The 15,068-nt window shown below is 32.4% G+C and overlaps 1 protein-coding gene across 2 annotated transcripts in view; it reads left to right on the forward strand.

Moving 5' to 3' along the window:
* The window catches only part of LOC126810015 (uncharacterized), a 67,050-nt gene that overhangs the window by 10,236 nt on the left and 41,746 nt on the right, over nucleotides 1-15,068 (forward strand). For both annotated transcript variants that reach the window (XM_050534917.1, XM_050534918.2), the window contains exons 2-3: nucleotides 1,692-2,369; nucleotides 4,704-4,838. In XM_050534917.1, coding sequence (XP_050390874.1) covers nucleotides 1,692-2,369; nucleotides 4,704-4,838 — 813 coding nt within the window. The remainder of the gene's footprint in view (nucleotides 1-1,691; nucleotides 2,370-4,703; nucleotides 4,839-15,068) is intronic.

Consider the following 15,068-nt stretch of genomic DNA (forward strand, 5'->3'; position numbering starts at 1 on the left):
CACCCTTTCCGTGGCTATCTTTTAATTTACGAAAAAACATTAAGTGATATAAGAATGTATCTAGTACATGTATATTATTGCATGTTGCTGGAGAAATATTATTCTGGATGTCCCCACAAAGTCATATTAATGAAAAAGGTTTTTTTCCATGTCAATGGAAAAGTGAATTATAACTTAGTGTGAAGGTGACCTACATGTAAGTACTGCAGTGTCGGCTAATGAATGAGTTTTCTATTGTAAGATATAGTCAAATAAGCATTAATAGATTGGCCAACACAGCGGCTCTCTTTATAACAAGTACATGTTTATTGATTTTTGAGAAGATGTTGTGCATGTAATTTTACTAGTCAAACTATTCATCAGTCTTCTGCACCTGCTCTTACTTTAATTCTAAAAACTCTTAAACCACCAATCTGCACAGTGAAATATATATAAAGGGAAAAGCAGTGGCTATCAAGCATTGTTCATTACATGTATATGAACAGACTTATAATGGGAATCTAAAAAGATAGCATAATTATTATTTTTGCTTTGAATTTTATAGAACACAAAGACTTTAGTATCTTCCATAGCAAGAATAGTAAAAATACGATCTACTGCATTGAAAAAAAGTATTTTTTCGATTAGGACTGTAGGATACAAGATGACACCATTTTATGTTCCACAAAAACCCAGCACCAGCATTTGATCTAACTGTTTGATGTGTAATGTGTTGTTGGCGGAGGAGGGTACTGGGTAAGGGACGCAAATGCAAACTTTCGCTATGCCACTCAAGTACCATACTGCAAAATATATAAGGCACGAAATGTTTATACGTTACGCAACATCGCAACTGTATATGAATGTACTCTCGGTATGAATCCCGGATTTTGAACCTAGTTTTGATTTTATTTGAACCCTGGGTTAAAGTCTGTATATCCTTCTGTAGTAGTAGTTTATAATCAATACTGTATATGGACGGTAGATCAAATTATATTGAAGTACACCTCTTTAAATAAACACTAACCATAAAAGGTTTTTGTGTCATTTCATATTTATTAAAATCGAAAGGGTTTTCGATTTTTTTTTTCAGAGTATAGATTAGACCGTTTTTCATAACAATTTGTTGTCTTTTCATACATGTATCTATATTGTATTATGAGATGATTGGAAACTATCATGTATGTTTGATGGAACTTGCATTAGATTTCTGATGAAAAAATAATAAATCAGAAACCAATTTTAGATTAGAATTCTTTGTAAGGTCACAATGACAATACAAGTCACATATTTTGATATTTTTTCTGATAAGTGTTAAACCATCAATATTGATCATATGCTAATACTTTTATCGGTAATTCAGTTTGATATGCCATCACTAATTATTGTCATGCAATATTTTTGTCATAAAAAATAACCATTGCTAATAAAATATTATTCCTTTCATTTCTGTTAACGAGTCATAACTCATTGAAAATATAGGTGAGGTTATTTATTAATAACAAAATATGACATATTGATTTTGTTATGTACGTTAACCCACCATGTTTTATTTGTGAAGTTACACCATGTGAACATTGATTTATATAACAAGGTCATCTGAAGGGCAAGCAGGTTCATATATTAATTCCTGTCATTTTGAATAAATAACATTTAATATAAATATGTTTTGTGTAAGATGGAGTTTGACGTCTCGCTTCTGTTCATTTCAGGCATTCGGAAAGAAAGTACAAGTAGAATGGAATCACGGGGTGGCCATTCCCCAAGACCCATAAAATTAGAAATGAGATCACCTAGTCATCATAATAATGGAGGACAGCGTTCACCACGTTCACAGCGTAGAGAGGCCATTGCTCAAGCAGCATCTGATCAGCTGATTGGAGAACCAATGGTAGATAGACGACATTCAACAGACAGTCAGTCACATGCCTCAGAATCGTTTTCTGGTCGTAGATCAGACCTGTATAGTCCCGAACTCGAGGAACATTTTGTATCAAAACGTTCTCCAGTAGATAGTCACACATCAGAAAAAAACTTAAACAGACGATTGTCCAATGAGAGATTCTGTACTGAAGCAGATGCGCAAGACATACTTGACGGTAAAATTATGGTGGAACGATCATTTGCAAACACTGATGCTCTCTTGATGAAAAGAACTTATGATAGACATAGCTTGGCCCTGGCAGAATCCATAATAAAACAGAGTCAAAGTCATGGAGGACTCGGTGAACAAATGCTTGTTAAAGTTTCTGCAATGGAGCCGTTAGAAGTGGTGACCAGACGACCATCATTAGATAACTCAATAAGAAATGAAGCCATGATGGTGAGGCGTCCTGTAGTTGAGACACAGCCTGCTACAAGCAGCGATAGAAGTTCACCCGGTACTCAAGGTAACATCATTTCCTTGTTACAACTGATAGAAAACCTATGAATTGCAAACTATTTTTGTGCTTAATATTCACTAGAGATTGAATATACTGGTATGTAGATAATATAGCAGTTATTTTGGTAGGTATTTTGAAACTGACACATTTCAAGATATAAATACTGGACTAATCTGATTACGTTTAGATGTTAATTTTGATTTGTTTTATTTTTTGTACAAAATTAATTAACAAGAGGCATATTTTTTTTTTTTTGAAGTATGAACTTCTGATCACATTAACTTCTTGACAAATCAGATTGTATGGAATGGAAAGATAACACGTTAGTCAGTAATGCACTTTAACTTTAACAAGTAGAATTTCTGACCATCTTTAATATGCTGAGTCATTTCATTACAACAGTTTTGACATCATTAACTCTGTAGCACTTATTGACTACTGTGGTTCCTTGAAAAAATTAGATGAAAGTAATATAATTTATACCGCTATGTCCCTGGATAGTCCCATACTGTCTAAAACTTCTGTTGTCTAAACAGCTTCAAACTGAACAGGTCACAGTCACGTAAAAAACTATGTTTTTTAACGCAATGGTTGCAAAATAAACTGAAATATTGATGGATGATGCTGCAGAAATTTTTCTGACATCAGAATGATTAGACTGTATTAAGATTACAAATAAAATTATTTTATTAATAAATGTATCTTGATGACTACATCATCAATCTGTGCTTTCACATGACATCACATTTCATACAAGACTTTGGATTGGCTAGTACTCAATAAGATATTTACATTGAGCCAATCAAATATTTTCTACAATAGAGATACCATTTGCTCTTTAATTTCTTTTAAATTGAAAGATTGAAAGGTGTGAGTCTGTGCCTTCAACCATAGATATGCCATCAACATCTTCATTAGACTAAATAGCAATAAAATAAGGCTGCTTAAAATAAGATTGGTCACACAACAGTACTGGTTTTTGAGGGTGGCCCAGCTATTTATGTGATCCAGACAGTCTAAAGAGCACTAGTTTAAGGTGGTCCTGGTCCCAGTATCACATGACCCACATATTGCCCATCATTAGTTAATGTAGAAAAATTCAGACCAACTTTATTTGTTGAGACATTTAGCATAAAACAGTTTTGACATATTGCCCATCATTAGTTAATGAAGAAAAATTCAGACCAACTTTATTTGTTGAGTCATTCAGCGTAAAACAGTTTTGACATCATTATGTCTTAAGTGTAAATAAATGTTGCAGAAGTCCTCCATAATGCCCTTCTTTAAACAATAAACAGAAACTTTGTGAAAACTTTAACCATGAAAGTCTTTAAGTTTCCTGTGTCAATTATTACCTCTATTAACAGTTCCTGATAATTACTTCTGGAGTTATTGCCTTTGATTATGTCGAGAATCTTGTCAATAAGCAAATGATAATTTCCTATATATATGTTTAAAAGGTATTTAGTGAAAGCGATATAATAAGAGACAGCTTCATGGATAACATTCACTAGGTTTATTAACTGCAACGTTTCAATGAGGACACTCTCACTGTTATAAAGCAACGGTGAGAGTATCCTCATTGAAATGTTACAGTTAATAAACCTAGTAAATGTTATCCATATGGTTGTCTCTTATTATTTTACTTTGTGTATACTTTAAAGATTCACAGTGTGACAGTCTTTATCGACTGCACGGACAACTAAAATGCTGCAGGGGATTTGAAGGCTGAATGGTCAAACATGTGTCGCTTTAGATCATAAGGCCTGTCATTGAGTCAAATGACATGGTTTTGATCCAACACTTGTACATGATAAGGTTTAGTGTAGGCTGTCTAACCTCATGTTTTTTTTTCTTGTCCCTCAGTTTCTTCCCACTACTAAAGAGTGGATTATTAAAATAAAATTGTACCATATGTTAGTACTGAAATGACCTAGCTTGTGTTGAGTGGACATTAAACACCATTTCTCTGTCTCATGTTATGTAGCCTGTCAACCAATATTCATATGATTCACTGCAATTTGAATAGTGGTTGTGAGTGTTGTGCATGAGACAAGGTACATGTATGCTTACTCTTTTCGAAACCTCTTGTACGAGTGCTTAGATCGGATCCCTTTTCCCTTATAGGTAGCTTCACTTACTGTAGTGGATTTTAGTTCAGATTGTCTAGCATTTGGTTTCTGACTAACAGTTAGAATTGAAAATTAAGAGCCTTGGCCTGTATTCAATGTAAAATTAATTTAATTTTGTTTGTAAAACTTGACAAGTATTGTAATTTGACACTTTGTATTCCATAGAGATCCAAATAATCAACTACTGTAACTTTCATTAATATTTCAGTTGTTTGGAGCAGTGAATATTGTGAAAATAGCAAGTATTCTGGGGAATCGAACAATAGTCCTGTGTCAAGTTATGTTGATTCTAACACCACATCTCTTCCATCTACTGTCAACTGTGTCTCGCCAACAACATCAAGTAAGTGGACATTTATAACATAATGATACTTTTGATCTCATGATATATCTTATAATTCTTCGGGGGAACCAGGATACATGTACTTTTATTTAAAATTGCCTATTATTATTGTCCTAAGCTTTGCATTCTGTCCAGCTTAAAGAAATTTTAGACTATTAGTGTCAAATTACATAGTTTTACTTCACCTTCCAATGGCTGTATTTTATTGTCTTGAATAATGATTAAATAATCATAATTATCTTCATTTCTTGACAATATAAATACATATAAGGTAATCAATCACTCACAGTGACAAACAATGTGGGAATTCCCTTAAAGGAGCTAAATCACTATTCTTTAGCTCCTAGAAATGGACACAAATGGGTCGCAATGCATTAATGTAATTTGAATGCATATAAACTGATTTATATTCAGTCGTTTCTGTTTTTACTCTAATCAGTTATGCATCTGGTTATGCCAGTTTACACCGGTAATATACTTCTACATGGGATATGTTTAACCTCGTTCATTGAGTCGCTTCATACAACTGGTGTTTGAAAGCATTCTGATGTGTGCCAATTTTTATACACCCACATTTTCATGTGGACATATTATGCCGATACCCCTGTCCATCCAGACACACTACAGGTCAAAATTTTTATCCGATTTTGACGAAACTTGTACTATAGGTCTATCTCCCAAAGATCTTGGTTCCTTTCAATATTGGCATGTATCGGACGATAACTTCATGGATTTATGGCCCCTGATTGTTCGAAAAGTCACGCTTTTAGCCTCTACACTGTAGAGGTCACAATTTCCATCTTGATTTTGATGAAACTTGAAATGCATATTTATAACCCAAAGATCTTGGTTGTGCGCGAATGTCGTAAAAATCTGACCTGAACAGTTGGGACAAAATGGACTCTCCTGTAAATAGTGTAAAAGTATGTAATAGCAAGGTTGTGGACACTCTAGAAGTTACAATTTTTATCCGATTTTGATGAAACTTAAAATGTATGATTAGAATCCAAAGATCTTAGTTCCGTTCTATATTTGCGTATATCAGACCGTAACTTCCTGGGTTATGACCCCTGATTGTACAGAAAATCACGTTTTTAGCTTGTGGAACCTCTATAGGTCACGATTTTTATCCGATTTTAAAAAACGCTTAGAAGTATTGCCGTTACACTTTAATGACGATTGAGTTTGAATTTTGTTAAATTGGACCGAAACTGCCACTCCTTGTAGTACATGGTGTACACAAATGGTGTAAAAGTATGTGATACCATGTGGACCCTCTAAAAGTCACAATTTTTATCCGATTTTGATGAAACTTAAAATATATCTTTATATCCCAAATATCTCAGCCCCTTTCAGTTGTCGCACATTTCAGACCATAACATCCTGGATTATAGTTCTGATTGTATGAAAAGTCGCTTTTTGTTTAGCTTGTTCTCTATCCATCTCTTGCAATATGTGGGCATATCTTGACTGGCATCCGCTGGTAAACTTTTCATTTTGTCTCAAATATTGACCAGTAAGTCGATTTTGCAAGGTCGAAGACTGTGGATGATATTGAGTTAAAGACTTGGCTCCTTTAAGAGTAAGTTATGGTAAACAGGCATTAGAGCCTCTTGGGACAGGAGTCACTTAAGCATTAGATACATGGTCCCCTTTAACTTCAGGGACATGGCCCTTACAATGACGAAAACATTGTTTGAAAATTTATCAAGACAAATCTGAAGATATTATCCCAATTATAAATCTAACAACCAAGCAATGCGTGCACACAGTACAATTTTTTATAACAGATAAAATGAAAATTGGAAAACTAAACAAAACTATGTCATTCGGGACCAATATATTGAAATCTATATTGAATGTATAATAAGGGGAAAGTGGCCTGAATATTAACAAGATTCATATATCATAATTTATGCAAACTTTTGAAATTCCTTATTTTTATTCAAATAACTTAAAGGAACCATACCAGATGGTATTAATCATGTAAATCAAAAACTACATCAATTGACAATTTGAAGAAATAGCTTTAAATGACGTTTTCCATAAGACTACATGCATTAGACACAATTCTCAATATCTTAATATAAGATACATATTAATAAAACATTGAAAGTGACAGGAAGTTTGCCTTTTTGTAAACATTCGATTGATTCAAACCAATTTGTGCTATTGCTAAAATAAACACTGACATGACGTAGTAATTAAACAGAAATAACAATGCAACAGCTTCAGCAATTCATCCTACATCCTGTACATATATAAATACATGTCTTTATAAATTCTGTAAGCTTTTGTACAACAACAATTCAATTACTGAAAACCTGACGTAATAAAGGAAACAATCAACTAGGTTTAGATTTTTGCTTTTGTCGTTGAATAGCAAATTTATTTTGAAAATCTTAATTTTTACTAATCCGTTCTAGATTATTGATTAGCATTATCTCTGGAATAGATAGCAATAAATTTTTCACATGAAATAAATCAAACAAATGCATAAACCTGTCTCTGTACTTATTATCTCCTGTTTTTTGTCCCCCGCCTTTCAATGAAAGCAGGGGACTATTAAAATGGGTTCATCCGTCCGTCCGTCTGTCTGTCCGTCACACTCTTTGGGACACAATAACTCTCCTTCTAATTGAGCTGGAATGTTCAAACTTGGTGTACCGGTAGGTGTTTATTAGGTCGATGCCTTGATGGAGTTCGAAGATAAGCATTTTCTGCTTAGGGTAAGCAGAGAAAAGCAATTTGATTGGTTGATGCTTTGGGACACGGTAACTTTAGTTCTAATTAAGTCAGTGAGAGTGATGAAACTTGATGTATAGTTTCATTACATCAATACCTTGACTAAGTTTGATAATGAACATTTTCTGTTGAGAGTAAGCAGAGCGATAAGCAATTTGATTGGTTGAGACTTGAAACATGATAACTCTCCTTCTAATTGTGGTAGAATGTTCAAAGTTGGTGTAGTGAATGCCTTGATGGAGTTCGATGATAACCATTGTCTGCTTACGGTAGGCAGAGATAAGCAATTTGATTGGCTGATGCTTTTGGGCATAACTTTAGTTATAATTAAGTGAGAGCGATGAAACTCTGAGTATAGATTCATTATTATCATGACTAAGTTTTATGAGAATTTTCTGCTTAGGCTAAGGATCGATAAGCAATTTGATCGGTCAAGACTTTGGAACATAACAACTCTGCTTTTAATTGAGGTACAATGTTTAAACTTGATGTTGATTGATGTTCATTAGGTGAATGACTTGACTAAGTTCAATGATTAACATTTCCCGCTAAAGCAGAGCTAAGCAATTTCTTTGACTTGATTCTGTCTGAGAGAGAGTGATGAAACTTAGAGTATAGTTGATAATCAGTTTGATTTCTCAATACTTTTGAAAAAGATAAACGTGCAATTAATTAATATGTGTCATCTGTTTATTTTGGGATTTCAGCGGGGGACATAAGCCTCACTGTTGGCTTGTTTATAATGATATTCTGTCTGCATGTAGCCTAATAAATGATTAAATATTCTGTCTTAATTCTGAGTCCATTGGTTGTGTCTTTTACTTGTTGCAAAATGGTCAGAAACATGAAAAAAGCCAGATCTGAACCTCTGTGAAACTTTTTCAAATAAGTATAATAAATGTTCAGTTTCCATAAGCCCTCAAATTATATTCCGTGCAGTAAATGCCTGGATTACCATATCTAAACGTAAAGTGGTATGTTATAGTCACGATTATCAAATCACTTATACAATTGAAGTGTGAAATTCCCAAAATGAGTTATGTAACCCTGGGGGTCAATTCGACTCAGCTCAATATTTTGATTTGAAATTTTCTGACAAAGAAAAATAAGCTGTTTTATTACATTTTAACATTTGATTTACAGACTTAAATCTCCCCTTTTTATTGTGTTCTGTGTAATCAAACAGCATGTTTTTTTTAATAATAAACAGGTAGAGACAAATAGATGGTGACATCTGTAGATGTAGAACACAGTTATCAGAACACAATATCCTTCTACAAACCTTATAATATTCTATATTAATATACTTGATGTACTCATATTCAGACACATATTATATAATACACGTATTATTATTATTATTATTATTGTTCGATTTATATAGCGCTTCATTACACGTGAAGTGTTTCTAAGCGCATATCACAAACATATACTTCAAACACACAGAAACAATCAAAATCAGGAGAACATAATTAAACACAGCTGCCTGTTAGGCGCTATTATTCAAAGGTTTATATCCAACAAATCAACCGGCTAATCTCAATATTGAACTCAGTCGAGGTATTACCTGATGAACACCTACACCAAGTAGAGTTCAAAAATAAAAACGAAGTTTAAAAGAATCAACTTCATTAACAAAAATTAAACAATCAAAAACTAAACAGATAAATATACAACTATATATAGCATGCCTTGGTTTATATTTTGTACACAGTGTACTAAGGAATGCTTTCTAGCATAGAAGCCTGTGATTTTACAAATTTGAAGACTGTTTTTTGAAAAACTGCTAATTTATTTATTTGCAATTTACAATCATTTGATGCTAAAATTAGCTTGTGAGAACACAGTTTATAAACAGCTTGTTTCATTAGTACTAAATTAACCAATTAATATTTGAATAACCTCATGTCTGGTGCTTCGAGAAAGTTTGCGACACAGCAAATCATATCTTCCATATATACTCTCCAAGTTCCCAACTAAGACTTCCTTATAACAGACTTAATGATATTTATCATGAATTAACCTATTTGATAAATGGAATTGCTGATGAGACTTATGTGAGAATACTTATTTGTAGACGGGTTATTTTGGATTCGGTCCAATCTGTCTAGCCATTGCAAATTGTCTCTCTAAATCAGGCATATATCAGTTATTGATTCTTGTGGTTGTATGACTTTGAACGTAACTTTGTCTGTAACTTGATCATCATTAAAATATTTGCAGACATTGATAAGATATCTATGTTACCTCATTTATCATGGGTTAAAACACCTTATATTTTAAATATAGACATTATTTCACAATATTTGAAATGTTGAATTTTGTATGCAACAACCTTCTGATGTGGTTATTTAAATAAATGCAGTATTCCTTATGTGTTGGTTATTTGATAAAAGGGGATATTCATTATGTAGAAATGAGTTTTATTGTTCTAATGTTTATTCCATTATTTACCTTTCATGCACACCTAGCAGTTAGCACACATTGCCCTCTCCCCTCTCAGGCCCACAAAAAAATTAAAGTGTCCTTTTTTACTGCTCGTATTAAAAATAAAAGTGTCTCATCCAAAAAATAACAAACTATTTACTAAAAATGTGATCATTTTGATCTAGAAGGGTATTGTTTAAAGCTGAATCTACCCTTTCTGAATTGGCCTTACTCTATCCCCTTGATACAGACGTGTAGTTTGGAAGTGCTAAGAAACCAGAGAAACCCCACAACATCAGGTACATATAGGATTATGGGATTGATCTCACAGTTGGATTTTATACCTGAATAATAATAATAAAAAGATAAAAGAAACCTTTTAAAAAATCTGCATTAAACTTACAAATTAAATAGTTATACACTTTCTCTGCAATTTTATTTATTGCACTATTTTGAGAATAACATGACTTATTTTTAAATTGAAAATTATGAAATTATAAATCAACACAGATCTGATGTAATGTATAGAAAATGAAAGTTTAAATATATGTATGTTAGATAAAAACTATAGGTTATAAACTCTATATATAATATAGGTAACAATACTGCAGGTGTTCATTTAATAAAGTGTGACACATACAGGCATTTCAAACTATACCCTTAAAGGGGAAACCTGCTGTATGGATCACAAATCTAAACATTGTTTTACTGAAAAGATGGTTATTCAAAAATCTGAATATTGTTTTACATTTAAATATTGTTTTATTTATAATAAAAAATTGTTTTATTAATAAAAAATTGTTTTATTAATAAAAAATTGTTTTATTAATAAAAAAAATTGTTTTATTAATAAAAAAAATTGTTTTATTAATAAAACAATTGTTATTCAAAAATCTAACCACATCAAGAACAAAAAATATAATCTTGATCACTCCTGTTGAACTTGTTTCCAACTTATCCTTGAAGAATATAACACTGTAACCCGGGTATCATTTAATCTTGTGTATTTAGCACCTATTTTTTTCACATTCATTCAATATCAAATCTTTGTTTAAAAATTCGTAAAAATATTTTAAAATCACCAACAATCATCTTATTTGTACTTGCGTCCAGTTTAAAGCTGACCATTCAATTTTGATAATAAGTTTCCAATTTACAAGCATTTAATTAATTAAATAATTAATAACCCAATTGTTTAATTGATGTATAATGTTTAATTTTTAAACAGTGACCTGGAAATTAAATACTTGTAAATTGGACACTCATTATCAAAATTTATCAATCAGCTTCAAACTGGACAAATTAGATGATTTTGGGTGATTTTAAATGATTTTTACAAATTTTTAAACGAAGATTTGATATTAAACGAATGAGAAAGAAATTAGTGCTAGATACACAAGATTAAATGATATCCAGGTTACAGTGAATTAAGTCAGTACAAAATATATTCTCTTGTGTCTTATGATTGGTTGAGAGGAAAAATTGCCTTCACCTTGTATTTGAAATAATGAAAACTCATTGTTACTTGTTGGATTGAGATAACGTTTTTCATAAACCTTTGGGGATCACGGTGGGTAAGACACTGGCTCGCTAGCCTGGAGGTCGGGTGTTCAATCCCTGCATTGGCTGAGAAAGTTCATCCAGATTTTTCGGCGTGGTTCTCCCTTGTTAGTGATGTAGGATGCAGGGCCTGACAAGGACAGCTGTCTAGTTGTTTGGATGGGACGAAAAACCAAGGTTTTGAATTTGTTTTAACTATTAATAAATATCAAAAATTTCAAAAACTAAAAGAAAACATCTGCATTTTTGGACTGATGCAAATTGGAATATATATATTTACCGTTTTAAAACCCAAAACATCAAAATTAGATGTGCTCTGCATACAAGACAAGTACAGTAGAATATTTACGAGCAGCCACTCCTATTCAGCGACATCTCCTTGGAAGCGGTCACGATAAATTCCCCCCGTAGAAATTCTATTGTTTCATCTCTTTAATCAACGGCCACTCCTCTAACGCAGCCAGCGGTCACTATTTTACAAATGAATTTAGCACAATAGCGCTTATTCAACGGCCATTGTTGAATGATACCATCTTGTCGTACTTCGTAGCACCTCCGCTAATCCCGTGATTAATAGTTAATTATCTATTCCCCCACCGATCAGGTAAAACGAACCGTGAGAATAACAATAAACCTGGGATTACCTGTTAATTAATCTTTTGTTTTATTAAATGACAAACCCTGATCATTGTTTTCACACGTAATGAAACATTATTAGATACTGATTGAATAAACTAATAGTACCGCCAAAGCCGAGTTTTGTCACGATCATTTAGTATCTATTTTCCATTGCCACTTTGTTGCTAAACAGAAGTTTTAGCGCCTCCTATATTACATACAGAGTTACACCCCCTAAAAATCGGTGACAAATTCAGCAATGTTTTTTGGACATGTGCTTTTTGAGAAAATAAAATAAAATTAATTCATGGATTTTCTTCACAAAAATGGATAAATAATATCAAATACATCACAATGGTAGACAGTAGTATCAATGTTTGTACAAAATGACAGAAGATATATGAGAGATTTGTGTCAAATAATTTTCATCCCAAGAAAGTTTCAGAGACAGGAAAATTTACTGATGCAAGTATCGATGTTTGCTCCCAGTGCATCCAAGTGTAAAATTTACTTGATGTCAGCACTAACAAACACTCAGATTTTATTAAGCGGTCACTCATGAAAATTCCCTTGAGTGGCTGCTTAATACAGATTCTACTGTATTTAAAGCCAAAATATTCTTCATCATTGACAGCATGCTGTATCTTTTCATATGTCTTGACGATTCTAAAGATTATTTTTTCATGAAAAGCTTATTAAATAATGGGATATATGTAATGTAGATCAAAAGAAAAAGGTACATGTATGTCAATTAAAGATCTGATGTAGGACATGGATAAACAATAAATCTGTTGCTCTACATATAAAAGTGTTATAAATAGCATGACAACCAATGTCAAACCAACCTAGAAATATTATGTCAAATAATCTGAAAATCTATTTCCAGAAGATTTTTTGACATCGACCTGTAAAATCAATCTAGTTAGTCAGAATGTGAATTTTGTGTGATTCATCTACTTATTGATTACGTGATTTTTTTTTCACCTGAGGTAGTTCTTTTTTTCTTCGTCAAATTACATCATAGAAGGGGTTAATACAAGATCAATATAGTTCCTGTACTGTTTCCTGCGTCATACTAAATCGTATAAGAAGATAATGTGTGTTTAAGAAGGTGAACTCTAACTAAGACCATAGAAAACTGGGTTATAAATAGACTTTATGTGTATGTGAATGCATGTTGTCGGATCATAAATGTGTTTCACTAATCAAGTAATAAATTCTTTAATATTACATAAAGGCCGTGCATCATTGGTTGATCGGTTAAGACAAACCATTCGGATGCATCCATAGGGAATGAGGAAGCCATTCTTGATTTTGAAAAATCAATAAAAATTAACCTTTTGACTTTATTTGCTTTGATATATGAGTATAAAGGGAAATGCCCTCTTAGATTTATCTGAAAAATGAAAGTTCTTACGATATGGATTTCTTAAATTTTACATCATAAGATTTAAGTTATCGTTGAGAAATTTTGATAACCAATTTTTCAATCACAACAGGTAGAGGATTTGAGAAAGAATAAGATTAAAATCAGTAAACCGACTATCTTTGCTAATTGTATTGAAATAAAAATCTAATTAAAAGATTTGATTAAATTTGGTTTCAGTATATAAACTAAAAGCCAAGCTGTGAAGAAAGAATGAAAGTTTGATTTTTACAAAACAGCAATATGTAACTCGTATAACAAATTCCATTGTTCAGTTGTACAAATGACTTGATAATCATGACAAACAATTACCATTATAAAGTAGGCACGTGGGAATAGCATGAAATTGGCGGACTTAGAGTACAACAGAGATTTATAAACTGGTAGTGGTGTTTTCCGGTATTTAGAGTTTTTTTCAGTGTTTTCCGGTATTCAGTATAGCATGGTGTTTTCCGGTTGTTTTCCAGTGTTTTCCGGTATATAGTATTGCCGCAAAACTCAACAAAAATTCAAAGCCACCACCAGAATAGTAACAAGAACACAAAATTATTCTCACATAACTCCAACCTTAAAACCATATAACATTGGTTTCCGCTAGAAGCCCAGCTAATCTTCAAGGTTCTAACGTTGGATTCCCAACGTGATCTTTCCCCACCTTACCTCACAGACCACATTCATTCATATCAACTAGACCGACCACTTTGCTCACAAAATAAACCCCCATTGGTTTTGCTAGTGCTGCAATGTAAACTGAAATCTTATAGTGATAAAAGCATTCAGTGTCTGCAAACCACATCTTTGGAACAACTTACCATTTGAGATACAGAGTTCACAAACACAAAAAGTTCATTTGTTTGTGACTTATAATCAGGATTGCCTATTAGCTTCCTTGCACTTAAAGCTTGTAATATGGATGGAGTTAGCACAATCATATTAATGCACATTATTATTACTGAGCATATTAAAAATGAAAGCAAAATCTAAGTTCTTAATCAATATTGTTATATTGTTCTATATTTCCATTTGAATAAAGTCAGTCTATATGCAACCTGTGTGTTAAAATTTAATTTAGTTTCTATTTGTTAAGGCTGTAGATTAGATTATATTTCACCCATGCCAGCCAAAATCGTTGATTTCAACCATAGGGTTTTTCTGTGTATGATTACTCCGCTTCTAACTATTCTAGATTTTCTCATGATGTAGATTTTAGATTATATACTTTACAAATGCATAAGACACAAAAGCCATAGGATTTTTTTTTAAAGACAAATTATCCTTGTGGTGGAATTCTCTAACATGTCCAACATTTAATCTTTTTTGCAGGAATAATCAAAATATTTAGAAGGTCTCAGTATATCAAGTCAATCAGGTGTATATTACACTTCAATTTACGATTTACGTCATACTAGAAAAAAACATTTACTAGTTTATTTACTCAGATTGGTGTAGCTTAG

Source organism: Patella vulgata, chromosome 2 (assembly GCF_932274485.2).
Source record: "Patella vulgata chromosome 2, xgPatVulg1.2, whole genome shotgun sequence".
NCBI lineage: Eukaryota > Metazoa > Mollusca > Gastropoda > Patellidae > Patella > Patella vulgata.